Source organism: Carlito syrichta, unplaced genomic scaffold (genome assembly GCF_000164805.1).
Source record: "Carlito syrichta isolate Samal-C Ts95f unplaced genomic scaffold, Tarsius_syrichta-2.0.1 Scaffold315361, whole genome shotgun sequence".
Classification (NCBI taxonomy): domain Eukaryota; kingdom Metazoa; phylum Chordata; class Mammalia; order Primates; family Tarsiidae; genus Carlito; species Carlito syrichta.
In genome coordinates this window covers 189,547-214,561 of record NW_007259457.1, presented here as the reverse complement: position 1 = coordinate 214,561, position 25,015 = coordinate 189,547, and the positions used below count along the sequence as shown (strand labels likewise).

At 43.4% G+C, this 25,015-nt stretch overlaps 1 protein-coding gene across 3 annotated transcripts in view; it reads left to right on the top strand.

Moving 5' to 3' along the window:
* Positions 1-25,015, top strand: part of TMEM255A (transmembrane protein 255A) — a 58,503-nt gene that overhangs the window by 24,442 nt on the left and 9,046 nt on the right. The window contains exons 5-9 of one of the 3 annotated variants that reach the window (XM_021706231.1): positions 2,011-2,079; positions 3,513-3,584; positions 3,981-4,069; positions 14,090-14,252; positions 23,316-23,459. In XM_021706231.1, coding sequence (XP_021561906.1) covers positions 2,011-2,079; positions 3,513-3,584; positions 3,981-4,069; positions 14,090-14,252; positions 23,316-23,459 — 537 coding nt within the window. The remainder of the gene's footprint in view (positions 1-2,010; positions 2,080-3,512; positions 3,585-3,980; positions 4,070-14,089; positions 14,253-23,315; positions 23,460-25,015) is intronic. The other 2 variants (XM_021706232.1, XM_021706233.1) reach the window with 2 other exon arrangements.

Sequence of the window (25,015 nt, the reverse complement as noted above, 5' to 3'; positions counted from 1 at the left end):
AGGAAGTTTTATTAATCTATGGTGATATCTGTTGGCCAACTGAAAATGAAATGCACATTTGGACCCTAGTACAGCTTGGGTGGGTTACAGTCAGCCAGTCCTGTTACTGAGGTCCTTTAATGTCATCTTGTCCTATTCCTGTGGCTTGGGTGAATCTGAATTTCTTCTCAAGACCTACCTTCTCACATAGCCCTCTATAAGTGTCTTGTTCCTTCTCTCTTTTGTCTCATGTTCCCATCGTCTCCCCTCTCCCTGCTATAGCAAATAATTAGCTGGGAAAATCACTTTACCTTCTTGTGCCATAGTTTCCTTCTCTTCTAAATGCATTTAACAGTTACCTACCTTTCAGGGTTAGCATGAGAATAAAATTAAATAATGAGTATGAACCTGTCTTAAGGGGCCTGGAACAGAGTAAACACTCAACAAAGCAGTTGCCCTTTCTACCCCTTCCCCATGGTTGGTGACCCTTCAGATCGAAGAAGTTGCCAAGCCCTAGCTGAGTGACCTTTCCTCAGCTCCTGATTGCCTATTCTTGCTCCTCTTCTGAGGTCTCAATGAAAACTGTCAGCCAGAGACAGCAAATGGGCAACCATCACACATCTGTCTTCATTTAGGGCAGTTGGTGACTGAATTCTTTTTGCAAAACCAGGAGGTCAGGAGGGCTATGGACCAAAACATTAAGCCTCCTCTTCAGCAGGACAATAATGACTTCTGTCACCACCCAAATGGGAAAATAAGCCCTGCCAGATATGAGCATGAGAACCCTCATTCCTTTCCAGCCTGATTCCAGGTTAATCTAATAGGGCAATGTACTTTCAGAACATTGAGCAGTCAGGGGTTTCACGTAGATGTAGCTGATGGAAAGTCCTAGATTCTTAGTGGGGTGGCCTGGATAGAATGCAGGAGGCACTTGAGTACTAAGTACAGGAGATGTTAAATCACATGTGTGGGAAAAACAGCCACCAGGATTATCGGAAATGGTGAGAGAAGTGGGAGCAGAAGGGAAGCAAGCAATATGTAAATTCCCTCTGCCTGGGTACTTCTGCCAAATCTCTAAGGTCAGTTTGCATAAACTCTTTGTTCTGCCCCCACCTGCCTTTGGCAGCAGCCCCCTACCACTCAAGGGATGTTTAGCATCAGCCCTGAAAGTGAACAGCAGCCCCTGCCTGCAGGCTTCCGGGCATCCCTGGCTTGTGTCTGTCTGTTGTACACCAGCCCCCATGCCTGAGAGTTCCCTTACCAGGAAACTGGCCAAGCTCAGGGTAAATCAACTGTTCTTGAGCTCCATCTTAGTTTTTCAGGGCTTTAGCAGTGTTTTTGGAGTTCACTGGCTTTATCTAATCTTTTGTTGGGTGAAAATGGCTCACAGTTCAGTTGAGTTAAAATTGACCGCGGTCTCACAGCTGCTCATCCTCGTGGGTCTTGCTTCATGAGCTTTTCCTTCTGAAAGAGCTGTGGAAATGACTACAGGGAGTTCAAGTCAGCGAGCACTAGTCCCGTCCCCAGGTGAGGATGAAATCTCGTTGTTGGAGCTGGGCCTCTTCCATTTGAAAGTTTGATGTCACCCCCTGAATCTAAAATAAAGATGAAAAAAAGAAAGGTGGATGTCACAATAACCTAGAGTTTTGAATCTTGTTCCCTTGGAACTGTTTGCAAGATAAAGACTAGAAGTAAAAGAAGACCAGAAGGAAAATTTCAGGAAACCCATTTCTCAATTTCCTAAAATGTTAAATTAAACAAGTAGTCCATTAGAAGGCAGTTATTAAACCATTTTTGTCTAATCCTCACATTCTCAATCTCTCTAGACAGATAACTTTCAGAAACTTACCAAACCTACTGCCTGCTCCCGCACAGGGGTGTGTGTGTGTGTGTGTGTGTGTGTGTGTGTGTGCGTGCGTGTGTGTGTGTGTGTGTGTGTGTGTGCTTCCAAATATTTTATTACTAAGCAAAGCACTTGCTGTTTTATTTTCCAAAGCCAAAACCCCTTTGGTTTGGTGTTTCCCTTTCTAGGATCTGAAACCTCTCTACGCTAACCGGTGTCACTATGTCCCCAAGACATCCCAGAAGGAAGCTGAGGAGGTGAGCCAGAATAAGGCTGCGTGTCTTTACCTCCTGGAAAAGTTCCCTGTTCTGCCTGAAACTTCCTTTCTTTTACTCCGTTTCATGGGCCTAGGTTTTACAGCTAGGTACCTTTGCTGATTTTTTCAGTGGGTCAGAGCAGAGTGCTAACGAGGCCATGGTCATAGGTTGGAGCCTCATGAGGCCTAATCAGATTTACTTTGTTCTGCGGTCACAGGTTGACCCTCTGACCTCAGTCGGCAGCCTCTCAATGTGGGGCTTTGATCCCCAGAGGGACAGATGAGAGTACAGAGGCCACGGGGCATGTTCCTCCCCCATCTTTGTGGATGATGGTTCAGTTGCCTGAACTCAGTGCCCAAATAGAAGGAAACTGGGAGCCCCACCAAGGCACTAGGTCTGAACTAGGGAGGCAGAGTCTGAGCCCCACACATGGGAGGGGTCTGAAACCAAATGAGGGTAATTGAGAAGCCAGGTCCACCTCAATGCTCTGGGGAGGCCAGGACTGTTGGCCTGGCGCCTCTCGTGACACCTCCAAGAGGCCAGCCTAATAATCCTTGAGTGGGCATATATCTGTCTCTGGCCCTACACAGCTGTCCTTGTGTTCCATGTTGCCCTAGGCAGAACTGGAGGCAGTGGGCAGTGAGACAAAGCACAGCTTCAATTCATTTTTGGAGAGTTTTCATTTTAGTACACAAAAGTCCCTCCCCAACCTAAGGATCCCTTCATATGAAACTATATTTCCAGAAACCCTGACAACTTGGTACTCTATTAACCTCAAATTAAAGTCAATTCCCCAAGAATGGTTAGAAAAATGGTAAATTTGTGATTTGGAAGAGAAAAAGAAGGCAAGGGGTTGCGAAATGACCATTGCTTTGCACAACTTCAGGGGAAACCATTTTACAATGTGAATGGTGCCCTTGGAGTTAGGCAAAACAAGGACCCTGCTCCCGAGGCATCATAGCAAATACTTTGATTCTGGCTCTGCCATTCACTTGCCTCCTTTTTCTTTTAACAACCACAAATTCACCGTTTTTCTAAATATTCCTGAGTTAGAAAGGAGGAATAGAAACGTGTATGTGCTTATCAGGAAGGCAGTGAGCATTTGAATGAAGGACTCAATATTTTAAAAATGCCCATTTACTATGAATTTTATCTATAACAAAGTAAATCAAATTTACAAGCACTTCATTGCATCTGGATGGGGAAGAGAGCCTGGAAAATGTCTTACAAATAAGAGACGGTAAATGGATATTTTCTTTTTGGTTTTAAAAAACTTTCTGCAGACTCTAAATGTGTAAGATGTCATTGCTGTTCTCTGGATTTTGTCGTGATAGCTTTTTTGTGTTAATTTGGTGACTGTAAAAATGTAAATAATGACTTCCATAGGCTCACTTGTAACCCTGGTTCCCCTAACCCTATTTTTCCTATATAAGGTCATAAGTTCCTCAACCAAAAATTCTCCTTCCGCGAGGGTTATGAGGAACCTTACCCAGGCAGCTAGAGAGGTACAATTGTACTTCAGAGTGCATGTGACAGCCCCTCTGTCTTCCTTTCCACCTGATCCTTTTTCTTCCTGTGCCCTGATTTCCCCTGTCCTCGTATCCTTGCTTCCTACAGTCCATTTGTTCTTCTGTATGTTCTTTCATCCGTCCTTCCTCCTCTCCATCTTCAGGGATGGGACACTGAGGGCTATGGCTGAGGCTGGACATGGGCCCACCTACACAGTGACTTGCCTCATGCACAAGTCCAGCCAGTTCCCTGCCCAGCCACATCCCTCTCATGAGTTGGTGTGTTCATTTCACAGCCATCCTTACTGTTTCCATCACCAACTCGCATTTTCAGTCTCAGAAGGTCCTTCCTCTCATTCCATGCCAGCTCATCTCCTCATTGTATACCCTCAGGTGGACTGCCCTCAACTCAGCCGTGGATTCTGCACACCTCGCATCCGAGGTAACACCTGCTTCTGCTGTGACCTCTACAACTGTGGCAAGTAAGTACTGAGCCCCAAGCACCGATATACTGGTTTGAGCATAATGATCACCAGAAGGGCTGAGGGTGAGGAAGGGTATATGGCAAGGATCAAAGAAGTGGAAGTCATTAGTCTGTCAACATATTTAATCTAGCAGACATATTACTTGCCTTCTCTGTTCCAGGCATCATGCTAGATACTTTCATATACTCTATCTCATTTAATTTTGATCTATGAGGTATGTAGAGTTATCCCCATTTTAAAGATGAGTGTAAAGCTCAGAAGAAAGACAACTACCTCAAAACAGTAGAGGTAGGATTCAGACTCAGCTCTGTCTGTGTCCAAGTTTAACAACATCCAACAAATAGTTATTTAATATCTTCTCTGTACCTGGTTCTGTCCTAAACACTGAAGATTCAGCAGCCAACAAAACAAAAGTTCTTTTCCCCATGGAGTTTATATTCTAGTAGAGGAGATAGTCGATAAACACCCAAATATATAATATAATGCCAGACAGTGATCAGAACTTTGAAGAAAGGTGAAGCAGGATAGGTAGTCAAACAAGATGAAGTGTGTGTGTGTGTGTGTGTGTGTGTGTGTGTGTGTGTGTGAGTGTGTACATGTGTACATGCACGCACACTCTATGTTAGATACAGTAGCCATGGAAGGCTTCTTTGAGGAGGTGACATTTGTGCAAAGACCTGAATGAAGTGAGAGGGCATCCCAAGTAGATGCCTAGGGGAAAGAGTGTTTTAAGCAGAGAGAATAATAGCAAATGCAAAGGCCCTGAGGCAGAGCAAGTTTGGTGCTGGTTTTGCTACAACCACTCAGGCTTTCTGCCCTCCAAAACTTTGTTCTTTCTTTCCTTCCTTCCTTCCTTCCTTCCTTCCTTCCTTCCTTCCTTCCTTCCTTCCTTCTTTCTTTCTTTTTCTTTCTTTCTTTCCTTTTTCCTTCCTTCCTTCTTTCTTTCTTTCTTTCTTTCTTCCTTCCTTCCTTTTCTTTCCTTCCTTCCTTCCTTTCTTTTCCTTCCTTCCTTCCTTTTTTTTCTTTCTTTCTGTCTCTCTCTTCTGCTTTTTCTTTTTCTTCCTTCGTTCCCCCCTCTCTCCCTCCTTCCCTCCCTCCTTCCCTCCCTCCCTTTCTTTCCTCCTTCCCTCCTTCCTTCCTTTTGTTGTTGTTACAGACAGGGTCTCCCAGGCTGGAGTGCACTGATGTAATTATAGCTCATTGCAGCCTTGAACTTCTGGACTCAAGCAACCCTCCCACCTCAACCTTCCAAGTAGTTGGGATTACAGGCTGTCCTTTCTTTCAAAACATATCTAGGTACTAGGAATACAGAGATCCCCACCGAGGAGCTCACAGACTAGTAGAGAAGACAGTTATGTGAGCAATGGATGGCAATATAGTGTGATACGGTGGGGAATCAGTGGATGTAGTGGAGAGCCTGGTGACCCAAAGGAATGAAAATCAGACTTTACTGGGCTGGGAGTGGGGGTGGGGCAGTGTCGATGAGTAGGTGATGTGGGAGCTGAGACTTAAGAATAACCAAGGAGTTAGGAGACAAACCAAAATGGTGTAGCATGAGAAGGGCATTCCTGGCAGTTGTCAAGAGTCAGGGGGTAGAGGTAGTTATAGAAATTATGGTAGGAGGTGAGGGCGGAGCTGCAGCCAGAAGTCAGATAATAGAGAGTTTGTTGGCCATAGGAATGACTTTGAACTTGACCCTGTAGGCAATTGGGAGCCAGTGAAGGGTACAGCATGAAAGATGGACTTGAATGGTTGGAGACTGAAGGCAGCTAGAAGGCTCCTGCAAGAGTTCATGCCACAGAGAATGGAGCCTAGATCAAGTTGATTTGGGGACAATAAAAAACAGAGAATTATATTAAGAGCAATCTAGAAGGTGGAATCAACAGGGATGCATAAGTAGATGATGCAGCGTGTGTGAGCACCCCTCCATGAGGAATGTATTGACCAATGCCTGTCTATTAGCATATTTTCTGCAGACTCTCAGTGCAGGAGAGTTGAGGGCCAAGGGAGGAAGGGAATAAGGGAGGGACCAGCAAGGGGGCCATTGAATGGAGCTGGATTCATTGGCATCAGTGCTTGCAGCCCCCTCTTCACTCACATTCCCTGTGCTTGGTGTTTGGTGGCCAGTTTCTCTGGTTTGAAAATTAAGACCTAGCCAGGCCCAGTGGCTCATGCCTGTAATCGCAGCACTTTGGGAGGCTGATACGGGAGGATTGCTTGAGCCCAGGAGTTTAAGACTAGCCTAGGCAACACAGCAAGACCTTGTCGCTACAAAAAATACAAAACATAGCTGTGTGCCTATAGTCCCAGCTACTCGGGTCGCTACAAAAAATACAAAACATAGCTGTGTGCCTATAGTCCCAGCTACTCGGGAGGCTGAGGAAGAAGGATCACCTGAGTCTAGGAGGTTGAGTCTGTGGTGAATCATGATCCCACCACCTCACTCCACCTGGGTGACAGAGTGAGATCTTGTCAAAAAAAGAGAAAGAGAAAGAGGAAGAGGAAGAGGGAGGGAAGGAGGGAAGAGAAGAGAAGAGAAGACAAGACAAGAAAAGAAAAGAGTAAAGAAAAGAAACCTGACAGACTACAGCCTAGAGGCAGGGAGAAGGCAGAGACCTCACAGCAGCCCTTTATCTTCCTTGTTATCACCAGTCTCATTTTGTTGAAAGGTTTGGCAGTGGAGAAAGAGAAACTTACAGACTCAAGTGAGGATTGGGGATTATCTGGGGGTTCAATTATTCATGTTTTAATAATAACTTCACTTGTAAAAGACTGTCTTCCTTAGCAGCAATGATTGAAAGCTGGCTATAATTGTACTTCCTGAGTTTATCCTTCCAAAAATGATGAAAGGAACATCACATAGATCCTAGAGGAATTTGGCTTATTTTGCTATCTTTCCTCTTATCTCCTCTCATCCCTCTCCCCCTGCTCTGCTCTTCCCTCTGTTTTTATCTCCTCCCTCTTCTATCCCTCCTCCTGCCATCCTTCTCCCTTCTTCTTGGTTTTCTCCTCTCCTTTCCCATCTCATGGCCTCCTGGGGTGATGCTAGGAGCTGGCCATAACTGGTCCTGAGATTCTGAGAAGGAGAGAAGCAGCTCACTGAGAGGGCTGCAGAGTGCCTCTGTGCAGACACATCTTTCTTTCTGCAGTGGGTGTGTTTCTGAAAAAGGTTTGAATACACAAAATCCTACTTTAAGCTCAAGCCCAATCTATCTATCAATCTGGACTTCATAATAACGAACTTGCTTGCTTTCTTAAAGCAACTTATGCCAGTATTGTCTTCAACATTCTTAAGGAATTTTGTGAGGAGCTGTGCTAAACTATGGGCTCCCTAAGGGCAGGGAACATGACTTTATCTTATCTACAGCTTCTTGTCACAGCACAGGGTTGGGCATGAGTAAGAAACTGATGAAAAGGGAGTGACATTTGTTGAAAAGGAACAGAAAGAAGAACTCTCTTTTCACCAGGAAAATAAAATATTGTACTAGGCAAGTGAGAAGGGTCATGGGAACACTCCACCTGCTCTTCAAACCTTGAAATTGCTTTCACCTACCTGGTGCCTGGAGCCTAGCCCCAGGCATCTCTCAAAGCCCCTTCCCAATTCTGTTGCACTAAGATTCCAAGGGCAAATCCTGTAGAAAAGGACTTGGTTAGCTTTTCATAAGGAATCAGTCCTACCAGATCATAATCCCAGGCCAGAGACTGAAAAAGTGATGGCCCCACAATAGGAAGGAAAAGTTTTTCCTTGACCTGGAGCCTTTTCCACCAAGAGCCAAAGAGATCTAAACACAGGCCTAAATATAGCTAGCAACAAGCATTCTGAGGCTTGGAGACTTTAACTTTGCCAAATGTGTATTTGTTTTCCTCACACGAAGCCTATTTTTAATCAATTGCCAGCTTCACCAGTCCATTTCCTGGAAAGGAGGCCAAGAAAAAAAAAAGTGGGAACAAAAACATTAGGCAGTTATTTGTACAGTGCTACGGAAACAGTTTCTACTGTCACCTCGAACCCACAGACCTTCTTTGACGTCAGGGGTGGTGAGTGTTTAATACCAAACATAGATTATTCCATTTAGCCTCGTGCAGGAAGGTGGCTTTCTCTAGGACACAGCTCCTCAGTAGCTAACTTTCAGAGTACTTCAGGCTTTCATCCACTCACTGATCTTTGGAGAGGTCAAGACAATATCACTGGTTTTCAGTGCGTAACCTAAAGGAAATGAAAGGAAACAGAGTGTTTTATGAACTGCTTCAGCTAGTAATAAAATGAAAGATAGCTTAATTCCATTTATTCCTTCCTTTGACAAACTTTTATTGAGCTCCTACTATGTGCCAGGGACTGTTTTCAAAGAATGGATATCAACAAGACAAGTTTTGCTTTTAAGGAACTAAATTTCCCAGAGGGATTGCAGGGAGGGGGACTTAAATGGACATGCAGAATGTATGCAGTAGGAGAGAGATGCACAGAGGCTGCCCATTGCTACTGCCTGCTGCCCAGGAATTGGTGAGTACTTCCAGGTCCTTATGGAAAAGCAGAAGGATACCCTCCTGCCATATCTAAGATCTTCTGCCTCCTACTTTGTTAAGTAGAGAACTGAAACACAGAGAGGTAATCTTTCTTCAGGCCCACTCAGCAAGTAGAGAGCAAGGGAGGGAAACACATATTGGGTAATCAATCTCATGATCAATGCAATGATCAATCTTTGCACTCAGTTACTCATTCACCGAGTACTTATTGATGACCTTTAAAGTTTCTATCACTGTGCTAGGCAGTGAGAGAGACACAAAGAAATGTAAGTAATGACCCTTACCCTCAAGAGGTTACGGTTTTGACAGAGTAATAGCAGCCTTGGCCTTGATTGTAACTTCAACACCCAACACAGTACTTAGCACTGGTTGGGTTCTCGGTACATACTGGATTAAATAAATAACTGAATTATTGACATATGCAAAATGCCAGACTAAGAGAAATAGACTGTCTGGTGCTATGGGAGCCCGAGGAAAAAGCTGATGAATAAGCACTGGAGTCCTTGAACACAGCACTACTGAAGCTTTGAACAGTGGGAGAGTTCAAGACAGAGAACAGAAGGCATTATCTTCCATGTAGGGGGAGAAATCTGAGCAAAGGTTTGGAATAAGTTCCCAGCATGGCCTGTGTGGGGCCTCTGGGGATTCCAGCCTGGCTGGATCATGGACTCCATTTGGGAGCCAGATTGTTGCAGACTGAGGAATTTGGACACTCCCCTGAAGGTACTGGGGAGCCACAGAAGGGTTTTGATTAAGTAAATGACATGGTAAAAAGTGTTTTAGGAAGAGTAATCAGGCAGTGGTAGGATCTGGCAGGAGGGACTTGCAGTCTTGGTGGCATGAGGGTGGGAGCAGTGGCAATACAAAAGATGCAGTTTCAGAGGAAGCTCTGCCCAGAGACTGAACCAAATGGAATCATGAATCTCAGACAGAAACAAGCCACATTCATGTGCTAAACCCTGAGCCATATCTAAGAATTAGCTTTCTTTTCTTCGTGATTCAGCTTAAAAAAAAAAAAAAGCCACTGAATTCACTTAAACTGAAACCAAACATATAGTCTAAAATTATTGAATAGGCCAGGCACAGTGGTTCACACCTGTAATCCCAGCACTTTGGGAGGCAGAGGCAAGAGGATTGCCTGAGTCCAGGGGTTTGAGACCAGCCTGAGCAACTTGGTGAGACCTCATCTCTACAATAAATCAAAAACTTAGCTGGGTATGGTGGTGCATGCCTGTGGTTCCAGCTACTTGGAAGGCTGAGGTGGAAGGATCACCTGAGCCCAGCAGGTCGAGGTTGCAATGGCCGTGAGTGTGCTACTGCACTCCAGCTTGGGCGACAGAGTGACTCCTATTCAAAAAAATAAAATAAGATAAAACAAATGAATATTTTTATTTTCATTTATTTATTTATTTTTTTGAGTTGGAGTCTCATTCTGTTGCCCAGACTGGAGTGCAGTGGCACATTCCTGGCCACCGCAGCCTCGACCTGCTGGGCTCTGGCAATCCTTCCACCTCAGCCTTCCAAGTAAAGGGAACTACAGGTGCGCACTACCACTCCCGGCTAATTTTTTTTTTTTTTTTATTGTAGAGACGAGGTCTCGCCAAGTTGCCCAGGCAGGTCTCAAACGTGCGGGCTCAGGCAATTCACTCACCTCGGCCTCCCAAAGCACGAGATTACAGGCTGAGCCACCAAGCCCGGCTCAATTGAATATTTTTAAACAAACAACTAACCTATCCCCATGATATGGTCTGTGCCTCTAAAGCATTCATACATTTAAGAACAGGGTGCAAAGGTTTGAATTGTGTTGCCAGAAGCTGACTCTCAGAAGGAACAAAATATAGCTTCATGTTTGTTTTGGTGGGGGTTCTTGCTATGTGCTGGAGTACTGCTTTCATGCATCCTCTCATTAAATCCTCCAGGTTCAGAGAGGTTAAGAAAGTTGCTCAGGGTCAGACAGCATATAAGGGACAGAGTCAAGATTTGAATGTAGCCTAATTCCAGAGTTTGCTATGGCATACTGCCGGCCTATGTATACTGATAGCTCACCCTTGGTGTTTTAGGAGGTAGGCAATTATAACTTTGAGGACATCAGAAGCTGACTTCCAAACCACTAAGATGCCCCTAAAATCCCACACTCACCCTTACACACAGGCCTGCCCTTTCCAGAGAATAGTCCTTTGTACAGTTCTGTCTCTTTGGGGCAGTGAATAATCTGTGTATCCTCCTGCCCTACACTAGGGACCTGGTACAGTGCCAACTAATAGGAGACACTCAATGTATGCTTATGGATGGGTTCTTCAGATGTGTTCCTGAAAATATTGAAACATCCTTAAAATTCTACTATGGAAGCTTACTGTTGAAAACAGTGGGTCTTGGCTGGGTGTGGTGGCTCACTCCTGTAATCTCAGCACTTTGGGAGGCCAATGCAGGAGGATTGTTTGAGCCCAGGAGTTCAAGACCAGCCTGGGCAACATAGAAAGACCCTGGCTTTACAAAAAATAAAATAAAAATTAATTGGGCATGGTGGCACACACCTGTAGTCCCAGCTACTCAGGATACTGAGGTGGGAGGATCACTTGAGCCCAGAATTTGGAGACTGGTGAGCTGTTATCACGCCATTACACTCCAGCTTGGGCAACGAGGTGAAACCCTGACTCAAGAAAAGAAAAGAGTGGCTCTTAAACATTGGTGAGCTTGTTAAAACAGATTCCTGGTTAACTCAGATGCCTGACACCATACCCTAGAGATTCTGCCAGATTCAGTAGGAAATGGGGCTAAGCCTAGGACTTTGCATGATCTGCATGTTTAACCGTCTCTTTCTCAAAGACACATGAACATATCCACAGATAGATGCAGAGACATCTTCAGGCACACACAAATAACACACTGACACACACAGGCAGGCACACATAGACACAGACACAGATGATTCTGGCAGTCTGTCCTACACTGTCCCACACTGATTTCAATTCCTTAGCAAAACACTGACTTTAAATAATCATCTGTAAAGTTTAAAAGTCTTTCCTTATGTGACTAATCCCTCCATAATTCATTTTAGAGATTAAACTCTGCTTTTTTTTCTTTTTCATTTTTGATGTTCTTATAGCAGGGGACTCACATGTAATAACCATCCTGATGCCAGAGCATTTGCTTGTGACTTTAAGAACCACAGTGTTTTACATGCATTACCAATTCCAGTGGCCAAGCTGTAAACTAGTTTGCAACATCCAGGGGGACAGGAACCTTCATTTAGTTAATTCAGCAGGCATTTATGTAATACCAACTGTGTATCAGGCACAACAGTGAACAATATGAACCAAGTCCCTGCCCTCATGAAGCTCACATTCAAGTTGGGGAGGCAGACAATAATACCAATAGTAGACAACATCAGTAAGATAAGTTCACATAAGAATGAATGCTACAGAGAAATTAGAGAAGGGTAATGTATTAGTTAGCTCAGGCTGCCATAACAAAATACCATAGACTGGGTGGTTTAAAAAACAGAAATTTATTTCTCACAGTTCTGGAGGCTGGAAGTTCGAGATCAGGGTCAGGTTCTCATGAGGGCATTCTCTTTGGCTTTTTGCCCCCTCTTCTCTGCACTCACGGTGATGAGGGGAGGGGAGGGGGGAAGAAAGGAGACGGGGAGGAGGAGGAGAAGGAAGAGGAAGAAGAGAAGGAGAGAGAATAGGAGGGGGAAGAAGAGAGAGAGAGAGAGAGAGAGAGATATTCCTCTTTTTATAAGGCTACCAATCCTATCAGATTAGGATCCCACCCTTATAACCTCATTTAACCTTAATTATCTTCTAAAAGCCCTGTCTACAAATACAGTCACATTGGGGAATAGGACTTCAACATAAGAATTTTGGGGGACATAATTCAGTCCATAGCATGTAACATGATAGAGAGAGACTGGGCTGGGAAGAAGGATGTCTTTGGAAAAAGTGGTCAGGGAAGACCTCCCCAAGGAGGTAATATGCAGGTTCTGTGCAGCATGTGAGCTTTTAATTCTTTACTAGGACATTGTTTTTTGTTTTGCTTTGAGAGGGGAGATACTGAAGTCTTTGAAGCCTGCATTCAGATTTCAGTTCTGCCACATATGACTTGAGCAAGTTCTCTAACTTTTCTGTTCTTCCCTTTCCTCATCTGCAAAATGGAAATGGTGATAGTCCCTACTTCATAGGATATTGTAAGGATTTGCAGCACTGACTACTAGAACTCTCTGCAGTGATGGAAACATTCGATAATCTGTTGTGTCCAGTACAGTAACCACTAGCTACATGTGGCTATTGAGCACTTGAAATGTGGCTGGTGAAACTGGTCAACTGAATATTTCATTTAACTTAATTTTAATTAGTTTAAATTTAAGTAGCCATGTGTGGTTAGTAACTACTATATTAGATAGCACAGATTTAATGAATTCACATATGTAAAAATGCTTAGCACTGTGCCTAGTACATAGCAAGTGTTAATAAGTGCTGTCTAGGATTAGTGTTAGTGATGGTTACAAGTGTTTCTCTGGCAGGCAGAAGTATATATATAAGTACATATATATGTGTGTGTGTATGTATATATATATGTCTAAAACTCTATGGTACTGGTCCATGGCCTGTTAGAAACCGGGTTACACATCAGGACCAGAGCAGCAGGCAAGTGAGTGAAGCTTCATCTGTATTTACAGCCACTCCCCATTGCTTGTATTACTGCCTGAGCTTCACCTTCTGTAAGATCAGCAGTGGTATTAGATTCTCATAGCGTGAACCCTATTGTGAACTGCACATGCAAGGTATCTAGTTTGCATGCTCCTTATAAGAATCTGATGCCTGGCTGGACTCGGTGGCTCAGCCTGTAATCCCAGCACTTTGGGAGGCGGAGGTGAGTGGATTGCCTGAGCCCGCAGGTTCATGACCCACCTGGGCAACTTGGCAAGACCTCATCTCTACAACAAATAAATAAATAAATAAATAAATGAGCCGGGCATGGTAGTGCACACCTGTAGTTCCAGTTACTTGGAAGGCTGAGGTGGAAGGATCGCCGGAGCCCAGCAGGTCGAGGCTGCGGTAGCCTGGAGCGGCCACTGCACTCCAGTCTGGGCGACAGAGTGAGACTCCGACTCAAAAAGAAAAAAAAAAAAAGAATCTGATGCCTGATGATCTGAGGTGGAGCTGAGGCAGTGATGCTAGTGCTGTCTCCCATCATCCCCAGATGGGATTGTCTAGTTGTAGGAAAACAAGTTCAGGGCTCGCACTGATTCTGCATCATGGTGAGTTGTATAATTATTTCATTATCTATTACAATGTAATAATAATAGAAAGAAAGTGCACAATAAATGTAATGCATTTGAATCATTCCAAAACCGTCCCCACCCCCTCAGTCCATGGAAAAATTATCTTCCACAAAATCAGTCCCCGATGCCAAAAAGGTTGGGGACTGCTGCCTTGGGGAACAGCCTGTCCTCTGGGGACTAATTGGAATGTGCTCCTCCCTGTCCAGCCGGGTGGAGATCACCGGTGGGTACTATGAATACATCGATGTCAGCAGTTGCCAAGACATCATCCACCTTTACCACCTGCTCTGGTCTGCCACCATCCTCAACATTGTTGGCTTGTTCCTGGGCATCATCACTGCTGCTGTCCTTGGAGGCTTTAAGGACATGGTAAGGAAACGACTTTCCATTTCACATTGGCTCTTATGGGGGGATGGGGCAAGGCTAGGTGGGTGGAGACAATGAGGACCCACAATTTGAAGGGAGGAATTGCTTCAAGGATGGTGTGTAGCTGCCTTCAAACATCTCAAATTGAAGGAGCCAGGTAATGTCATCAGTCTGAGCATTTTTCTTGCTAACATGAATTACCTATATTCTTAAGGCACATTCTAGGAGCAGGGTGAGAGGAGAGAGGGGTGTTCTCAATTTCTCCATTCACAGTGATTATGTAAATATAGTTTAAATCACACACATTTTTAGTAGAATTTTTTTTTGTGTGTGCTAGTTTTCCTCCTAACAAACTTTGGGAGAGGTGGAAGGAAAGGCTTTTTTAGTTATTGGTAAGATTAATGCTATTCTCCCCATCCCGATGAATTTCATTTGGAGTTTCTTCAGAAAGAGCATCTGGGCTCCTTTCCTTTTGCATTTGAAGAGTTGCTTGTCAGGTCCTGCCTTCAACCTTAACCTCAACCTCAACCTCAGCCTCCCCTGCCCCATGTTCCCACTCCTCCCTTCCAAATCTTTTCCATATTTGTACACAATGTCTGCAAAGGCACACCAGTAGGTGTTCTGTCACAGTAGGTGCCTTCCTTCCTTTGCTTTTAAGGCATTCCTAAGCATTTATTTGCCTATTTGATAACCTTTGCTCCCTTATTATGGAGGTAATAGTTTTGAGCTATGGTTATCAACCTGGCTTCATATAAAGCGTCATCTGAAGTGCTTAAAAACAGAAAAACAAAAAACCAGAGATTCTGGTTTAATTTGCCTAAACTGAAGCCCAGGCAACAATTTTTTTTTAAAGCTCCCAGATGACCGGACATGGTGGTCTACGCTCGTAATCCCAGCACTTTGAGAGGCTGAGGCGGGAAGGTTGCTTGAGTCCAGGAGTTCAAGACCAGCCTGGGCAACATAGGAAGACCTCATCTCTGCAAAACATAAAAAATATTAGCCCCGTAGTCCTAGCTTCTCAGGAGGCTGAGGCGGGAGAGTCACCTGAGCCTGGGAAGTTGAGGCTTCCGTTGAGCCGTGATTCTGCCATTGCACTCCAATCTGAGTGACAGAGATGCTGGCTTACAAACAACAACAAACAAACCCAATCAACAACAAAAAAATAAAGCTACCAGGTGATTCTGATCTGTAGCCAGGGTTGCGTGTACTCCTGTTTATAAAGGAATGGCCCACATGTGCTTAAGAATTTAATTTGTGTCCAAAAGGGGCTTTCCTTTGACCCTAGAAATGAAGCAGGCTGCCCTTTGGCCCTTGGTTGTTTCTTCCCATTTTGGGGTCCCTGAGGAACAGAAACCTGAAAGGCAGTTTGTAACTTGATCCTGAACTGTCAAAAGGATAGATGATGAAAAATAAAAAGTAGGGTAGGACAAGGAAAAAGAAAAAAACTCTGTAGCTTAGGCAGCAAGTTCCCAGCAGGACTGGAGGTATTAAGCATTCCTGCTGGTGACTAAATCCTTTTCTACCTGTCCTGTCTTTCTCTCTCTCTTTTTTCTCTCTCTCTCACACACACATTTCTCATTCCTGCTTCCCTTCCCTGACCCCGAAAAGCCCAAGCACTAGGGAGTTGGAGAAGCATCAACATATTCATAGGTGGATGCCTAGGAGGGAGAAGGATTTCCTGTAAATTTGGGCCTGAGGGACCTTTTAGGTGAGAGAGCTGTGGGAAAGCTCTTTCTGGGTTGGGACTTCTTAGGAGAAAATAATGTCCTTTGTTCTTGGAGATTTTCCCCAGGGGACAGGTGAAAGTAGAGGCATTGTGTAAAATCTGAACTGCTCTGGCTGGAAGAGGAGCTCCTTGAGTTAGAGAGTTGAGGAGAGGGAAGCTCAGGGATGGGAGTTAGGGAGTTCTCTAAATTGTCCCTAGAGTTTTCATGCTTGGTTGGCAGAGCCACCTTGATGCATAAATAGAGTAGGTGTTAGCTGGAGTGCCTGCAAGGTGTCTCCATTCTCCAAGTTTACCATACAGTAGGTCATAGTGCTGAAATTGCCACCGTTCTTGATTCCTTACTTCCTTTTCATGGTGATGAGAGGAATTTGAAGGCAAAGGACACCTGGGGAAGATAGGGAGAGTGGCTGGATGGACACTTCTAGAAATTTGTGAAAGCTAGAAAGAAAGGAGGAGTGAGAAGGTGGTATGCTAAGGAATACAGCCCTGCCAAGCATTTAGCCTTAGCTTCAGACCCCTATTTTCCCTCATCACACCTCTTAAAAAAAAAAAAAATTAGCCGGGCTCTGTGGCTCAGCCTGTAATCCCACGCCTTGGGAGGCTGTGGTGAGTGGATTGCCTGAGCCCGCAGGTTCGAGACCCGCCTGGGCAGTGAGACCTCATCTCTACAATAAATAAAAAAAATCAGCCGGGTGTGGTAGCGCACGCCTGTAGTTCCGGCTACTTGGAAGGCTGAGGTGGAAGGATCGCTGGAGCCCAGCAGGTCGAGACTGCGGTGGCAGGGAGCAGCCACTGCACTCCAGTCTGGGCGACAGAGTGAGACTCCAACTCAAAATTTAAAAAAAAAATTGAGATGAATGTCACAAACATAAAATTTATCACTTCAGAGTGTACAGTTAAGTGGCATTTAATAAATTCACAATGTTATACAATCAATCATCACTTTTATATAGTTCCAGAACTTTTTCAATACCTAAAATCTGTAGTCGTTAAATAGTCACTTCCCATTTCCCCTCCTCTAAGTCCCCAGCAACGACTAATATGCTTTCTGTCTTTATGGATTTACCTATTCTGGATATTTTACATGAATGGAATCATACAATATGTGAACCTTTGTGTCTGGCACCTTTCACTTTTTATAATTTTTAAGATTTATCTACCTTGTAGCATATATCAGTGCTTTGTTTCTTTTTACAGCTGAATAATTGTCCATTATATGGATACATGGCATTTTGTTTATCTTTTTATTCATTGGTGGACATTTGGGTTGTTTCCACCTTTTGGCTATTGGGAATAGTGCTGCTATAGCCATTCGTATACAAGCATTTTTTGATCACATGTTTCCAGTTCTTTGGGGTATATACCTACGGGTGGAATTGAAGGATTGTATGATAATTCTATGTTTAACTTTTTGAGGAACTGCCAAACTGTTTTCCACTGCAGCTGTGCCATTTTACATTCCTGCCAGCAGTATATGAGGGTTCCAATTTCTCCACATCCTCACTGACGCTTAAAAAAAATCATAGCCATTCTACATAGGTGCAAAGTGATATCTTATTGTGGTCTTTGTTTTCATTTCTGTGAGACCATTGATGTTGGCCATCATTTCATGTGTGTGTGGGCAATTTATATATCTTCTTTGGAGAGATATTTATTCAAGTTATTTGCCCATTTTTTAAAACAATATTTCAGTTTATTAAAGAAAACTTGAAAAGTATTATAAGCCGAACTTGGTAGCTCAGCCTATAATCCCAGTGCTTTGGGAGGCCGAGGTGAGTGGATTGCCTGAGCCCGTGGGTTCGAGACCCGCCTGGGCACCTTGGCGAGACCTTATATCTACAATAAATCAAAAATTAGCCGGACGTGGTAGCACGTGCCTATAGTTCCAGCTACTTGGAAGGCTGAAGCGGAAGAATCGCCAGAGCCCAGCAGGTCGAGGCTGCAGTGGCTGGGGGCGGCCACTGCACTCCAGTCTGAATGACAGAGTGAGACTCCAACTCAAAAAAAAAAAAAAGTATTATAAAATGCCAGCCTGGGCAACACAGTGAGACCCAGCCTCTACAAATAAACAAAAAATAATTAGCTGAGTGTGGTGGCACATGCCTGTAGTCCAAGCTACTTGGGAGGCTGAGGTGGAAGGATCACTTGAGCTTAGGAGTTCGAGGTTACAATGAGCTACATAACTGACCTTTCAAATCTGCTAACATCCACTGAATTAATTCCACTCTGAATTCTAAGGGGCTAACTCCTTCTTACAAGTTTTTATTTGCTTCTTCTAACATTTTCTTGTGTTTCCTCTTGAGAATGGCTAATGAAAACATCACTAGTTTGATAAGGTATCATTAAGCAATCTTCATCTGTAAGCATGATGTCATTACAAGCATTTTCTACATTGTGGAGGTGTTTATTTTTTACTTCTATTTCTTCCTTCAGCTCTGTGGTTCTACTTGTATTCTGTGCAAATGTATCTTGTGTTGATTTTTGAAAGTAATACTGGCATCTTTTTCAGCCTGTAAACAGTGGTACCAATAGCACCTCACTATGAACTTGTCAGGTCTAATGCAATAATCAAGGAAAAGTGCACTAAGTGTGTACAGTGTGTAAAACCAACCGCAACCAATGTGACCTTCAGCTTTTGACACCTTAAGAGCAAGGCCTGGACTTCAAGATCCTCTGACTACCCAGGGACCCACCCTCAGCACCTCGAGAGGAAATCCAGAGGCCCCCACCCCCATGGGTGCTAGCCTGGTTGCCTCTAACCCACTGGCCTAAGGAAACACTCAGGGAGCCAGGGCATTGAAAAACCTGTACCTCCTGCCCCACACCAGGCTTCAGAGCAATGCACTCCCAGCATTCTTCCTTGGCTCCCAGTGGCCAAGACCCAATCACACCTCCTTTCCACCTCCACCCAGCATCCTGCCCATTTTTATAATCAGGTTGTTTTTTGTTGTTGAGTTGTAAGAGTTCTTTATATATAGTGGATATATAGTTGATACTAGATGCTTATCAGATATGTGATTTGCAATTTTTTTCTTCCATTCTGTGGGTTGTCTTTTCACTTTCTTGATAATGTTCTTTGATATACAAAAATTTTTAATTTTGATGAAGCCCAATTTATTATTATTCTTTTGTTGTTTGTGCTTTTGATGTCTTATCTAAGAATCTATTGCCAAACCCAAGTCATGAAGATTCTGCCTATATTTTCTTCCAAGAGTTGTATAGTGTTGGCTGTTACATTTAGGTCTTTGATCCGTTTTGACTTGATTTTTGTATCTGGCTTGAGCTACAGGTCCAATTTCATTTTTTTTTTAATGTGGATAACCAGTTTTCCCAGCACATTTGTCAAAGACACTGCTCTTTTTCCATTTCATGGTTCTAGCACCCTTGTTGAAAATCAGTTAATCACAGATGTATAGGCTTAGTTCTCTTAATTTCACTGTTACCTTTGATCTCTAGAGGAAAAAACAGTTTGTTGATGGTCTGCTTTGATAAGTGCAGTAATGGTCCTTTACTCTCTACAAAGTACTTTTGCACAATTACTTTCTTCCATCTTCACTATTACTACATTGTGAAGTAGGTCTACTGTCCCTGTTTAGCAGGTGAGGAAATAGGCCAAGAGGGGTCAACTGACTTGCCCTGAGCTAAATAACAGACCTGGGATTGGAGCCCAGATTGTCAGATGCCAGAGCCTTTGCTCTTTCTGCTCTACCCAGCTGCCCTTGACTAACATTTGGATAGCTTTTTGTAGTTTTACAAGTGTTTTAATAGACATTACCTCCTTTGTTTAGTTGCTTTCATAAAAAATAAAATAAAAGCAAGTTGTTTCCAACTGTTGGGAGCTTCTTTAATGTTAAGGAAGGAGAGCAAGGAAAGTACTGAGCATTATCAAATGCCAAGTCTGGGAACTCTATCAAGTACCAGTGTGGCAAAAGATGAAAGCAAAGATTTGAGGGAAGATATTTGATTTATAAGATCAGAGAACACTAGTGGTGGTATAGATTGGGATACCAACGAGGAGCCATTACTTAGACCACTACTCTATTAAGATAAGAAAATGGTGTAAAAAATGTCCTGGAACATCAGCCAGGTGAACCTAAGAATGTAACTGGTGATGTGTGATGTGCCTCCTCCCTGAGTAGAGTGCCTTGGGTTCTGCAGGGAGGCCTAGGGGTGCTGGCTGATGGAAGCTATTTCCAGGGAGTAAGGACAGGAGCCAAGGACTGTGAGCTGGCAGCATTCAATAGAATCAGCTAGGAGCCACCACTTCTAGAGTTGTAAGATCCTAAAAGGAAAAAAGTTTGTTTTCATTCTCTGACCAGAGGTACTTGGTGAAAAAAGATCTTAAATAAATGTTTGATGAAGTATTTGTTGACCAAAAATATGAGGATTTGAGGTGAATCTTTAAAAAGTTAATATATCTTGCCATTTTCTTTTAATTCGTATCCCTGGTTTGGAGTAAACTGGAGATGAATAAAAGTGACATTCTTTCCAAAGTCCAGTATTATTGTCTCAGAATAGACTTAGTTTTGTCTAGGCAAGATTGCTTTCACCATTTCCTGCCCTGCTTAGTAACTTTTTGTTTAACTGGAGCTCAGAATGCTACTGATCAATAATGGGGGTCTCACAACTTAAGGCTCAGAATTTTAACAGAAATAGACACACATACTCCTGTATCTGCATACAAATAGAAACAGAGCCCAACTTTATTTTGAAATCAGAATTATTGATTTAAAGCATAACCACACCATGATTTGGGGCCAAATTTTTGCTCCATCTCTGACCAACTCCGCTCTACCCCTCCTCATACCCTCTTCCTCTTTGTCTCTTGTTGCCCTGTCCGTTTTCTCTACATCTTTCTACCCCAACTCTCCTCAGTGGCTTTCCTATGCTCATTCAATCTTCCTCTCATGTCTCTTCTGTTTCTTTCTCTGTAGTAATCAATTTCCTTTCAACTGTTATCCTTGCTGAACTGACAAAAAAAGTTTATATCGTTTACCTTGTGTGATTGTTTTTTCATAACTAGGCTTAGGTTATTTGGATAGAAGAGCTGGTTTCATTTTGCAAGGACTGGAGGGTATATTTTTAATTAACAGAAGGCCAAAAGAACATGATTTCTGGTACTTTCTTAGAATTCTGGTGGAGAGGTAGGGGTATTTCTGAATGTCCTTCCACTGTAAAACTAGCCAGCCCTTGAAATGGTCAAGATCGTAGCCCCCTCTCCCACATTCGAGAGGCTGAGAAACATTTCTCTGACTGTCTGTGAACTGCATTATAATGAATCAGGTTTGTAGCTCTTCGAACCTCCTAGAGATGTAAATAGTAACCCACTCCAAAGAAGAGAGCAGCCGAACTGTGTTGAAACTTGCTGTAAGGAGTTTTCCCTGCCAACACCTTAACATGGTTGCCTGTGCCACTGCCAAAGCCTGCCTACACATTTTTATCACTTGAGAGGAAGCTTCTGCTCTCCATTAATGTGGTGTAGATATGTTCCAGAAGGAAGACACACTGATTTTTCAGACAGCTCTTGATTATCCACATGAATGGAGGAGGCAATGACATGGAAGATGGAAAAGATAATTTACTCCACACCTTAACCCATGTGGACAAAGCACAGTCCTACTTGGGAACTGATGAGCAGTGGTAACTTCCTTTAGCAGTGCTCTGATCCTGTTGAGAGCAGGTTCTCCATCCTGGACAAGGTTAGCTTCAATTCTTGAAGGGCTACGCATACCAGCATGTTATAAAAAGGATATAACATTATTTCTGCACTGTTTTGTTTGCAAAAAAAGATCAATATACTCTGATTAGTCTTTCATGGCTTTTGTGCACTGCTAGAATCTTGCCACCAGCCTGCAAGGCTGATGAGAAATGAATACCCTTCGTGTCTACAGGAGAGTTCCTTAGCAAGGTTGGACTCTTCAAGAATCCTTACAACTTTTACAAACTGTGATTGAACCACTAACACACTATGTCACATCAAGAGTAGTAGTAGCCTGTTCAAGCTTGTCTTTTTGACATTTTGTATTTTGAGTCTTTTTTTTTTTTTTTTTTTGAGCCAGGATCTCACTGTGTCACCCAGGCTGGAGTGCAGTGGCACAGTCATGGCTCATTGCAGCCTTGACCTCTTGGACTCAGGCGATTCTCCTACCTCAGTCTCCCAAGTAGCTGGGACTACAAGTACATGCCACCGTGCTCGGCTAATTGGTTTTTTTGTTTGTTTGGTTGTTTGGTTGGTTGGTTGATTTTTGTTTGTTTGTTTGTTTTTATAGAGACAAGGTCTCACTATGTTGCCCCGGCCGGTCTCGAACTTGAATTCCAGGCTGGGCTGAAGCAATCCTCAGGCCTCGGCCTCCCAAAGGATGAGCCACTGTGCTTGGCCTGAGTCTTATCTTTCTTTTAAATTATTGTTTTAAAAAATCACATACATAATTTAAACTTTTCTATGGGCCTGAATCTTTAAAATTTAAAAGTTTGGGGAAAATGACACAAGACATATTAGTTATAAAAACTTTGGCATATGTAGTAGAAAGTTATGAGTCTCCCATTTACCTTCTAATGCAACACCCTTCCCCAGAGATAACAACACATTGCAGTTGTGTATGCATCTTTCCAGGCTAATTTATTTGCATTCATAAACATATATATATATTTGTGTGTTTGGGTCTTTTTTTTTTTTTACATAAATTGGGTTCATCCTATATTAATTTAACATGGGGCTGGGTGCAGTGGCTCAGCCTGTAATCCCAGCACTTTAGGAGGCTGAGGTGAGAGGATTGCCTGAGCAACTTGGTGAGACCTCGTCTCTACAATAAATCACAAAAACTAGCTGGGCGTAGTGGCATGCATGTGTAGTTCCAGCTACTTTGAAGGCTGAGGCGGAAGGATCACCTAAGCCCAGCAGGTCGAGTCTGCAGTGGCTGTGAGTGTGCCTGCACTCCAGCCTGGGCAACAAGAATGAGACTCCAGCTCAAAATAATAATAATAATAATAATAATAACAACTTAACATGGTAGCCTTTAAAAAATTAAAAATATATCCTGGACAAATTTGTCACTAAATATAGATCTATATCCCTTATATTTATATTTAATTTTTTTTGTAGAGACATGGTCTCACTATGTTGCCCAGGCTGGTTATGAATTCCTGGGCTCAAGCAATCCTCTTGCCCTGACCTCCCAAAGTACTGGGATTACAGGTATGAGCCACCATGCCTGGCCTAGGTCCACATCATTGTTTATCAATAGCTGCATGGTACTCCATAGTATACATGTACCAAGTTACTTTAACTACTCTCCTGGTAATAAATGCTTATGTGTTTTCTAATTTGTGTTTTTCTATAGAACCCAACTCTCCCGGCACTGAACTGTTCTGTTGAAAATGCCCATCCAACTGTTTCTTACTACGCTCGTCCTCAAGTGGCATCCTACAATACCTACTACCATAGCCCTCCTCACCTGCCACCATATTCTGCTTATGATTTTCAGGTATGTTTTGAGAGAAAAAGAACTCTCTATCACCCTTGCTCTTGCTCATGGTCTCTTGTTCTCCCCTAAATTCAATTACAGACCCTTCTCGTTATCTTCATAATATATATGAGGTAGTCAAGGATCTCCCTGATGGCCTTTAGCAGCCTGTGGGGTGCCAGTTTAAGGACTATGTAGGCAGGAAGTTATGGGAAAGGACCAAGAGGAGAAGAAACAGAAAGATGGGAAAAAAAGGGGGAGAGATGGAGATAGGATCAAGTTGTTTCAAACTGCCTTGAACTACACCAAGGAGAAGAAAGGCTGGTTGAGTAATGGCAGCTCATTAGTACACCACCATGGACCCCTGTACAATAGTGGCTTTTTCCATTCCTCTGCAATGGGGATTGACCTAACCTTGCTCCTTGGCACAAGGGCATCCTGAGCCACAGAAGGGTTTGAATCAAACTTGTAATGAGGAAGAAGTCCCTTTCATTTTCTCTAGACTTCCTAACTAGGACTACACAGAGAAAAATATTTTTATAACACCTCCTCCCCTTTTTTACCCTATTATCACATAGATCAGAAATGGTGTTACCAAATTCCTTCGCTTTTTCTTTTTGAGCTGAGACTGAGTGCAGAAAAACAGAACCAAAAAAAAGAGCATTTAATTAAAAGAAATTGTTTGCAGAGAACTGAACTAGGCACTTTGGGAAAAAAATAAGTGAGATGATCCTTTAGGCATGTAGAGTGATCATAATCCCTTGACCACAAAAGAGTAGGGTTACACTAAAATATAATGAATTCAAAATTCAGGGACCAAAGGAAATACCGTTTGTTTGTTTGTTTGAGTCAGAGTCTCACTCTTTTGCCCAGGATAGAGTGCAGTGGATGATCGTGGCTCATTGCAGCCTCCAACTCCTGGGCTCAAGCAATCCTCCTGCATCAGCCTCCCAAGTAACTGGAACTACAGATGCGCACCACCACACTTGGATAATTTTTTTATTTTTTATTTTTGTAGAGACAAAGTCTCACTATGTTGCCCAGGCTGGTATCAAACTCTTGGGCTCAAGAAATCCTCCAGCAGCCGGGTTCAGTGGCTCAGCCTGTAATTCCATGCCTTTGGAAGGCTGAGGTGAGAGGATTGCCTGAGCCCGCAGGTTCGAGACCCGCTTGGGCAACTTGGTGAGACCTCATCTCTACAATAAATAAAAAATTAGCCGGGCGTGGTAGCGCATGTCTGTAGTTCCAGCTACTTGGAAGGCTGAGGCGGAGGGATCGCCGGAGCCCAGCAGGTCGAGGCTGTGGTGGCCGGGAGCGGCCACTGCATTCCAGTCTGGGTGATAGAGTGAGACTCCAACTCAAAAAAAAAAAAAAAAAAAAGAAATCCTCCAGCCTAGGCTTCCTAAAGTGCTAAGATCATAGGTGTGAGCCATTATGCCCAGCATGAAAATACTTTTTTATTTTTGAGTTGACGTCTCACTCTGTTGCCCAGGCTGGAGTGCAGTGGTATGCTCATGGCCACTGCTGCCTTGACCTGCTGGGCTCAGCTGTTCCTTCTTTTTTTTTTTGAGTTGGAG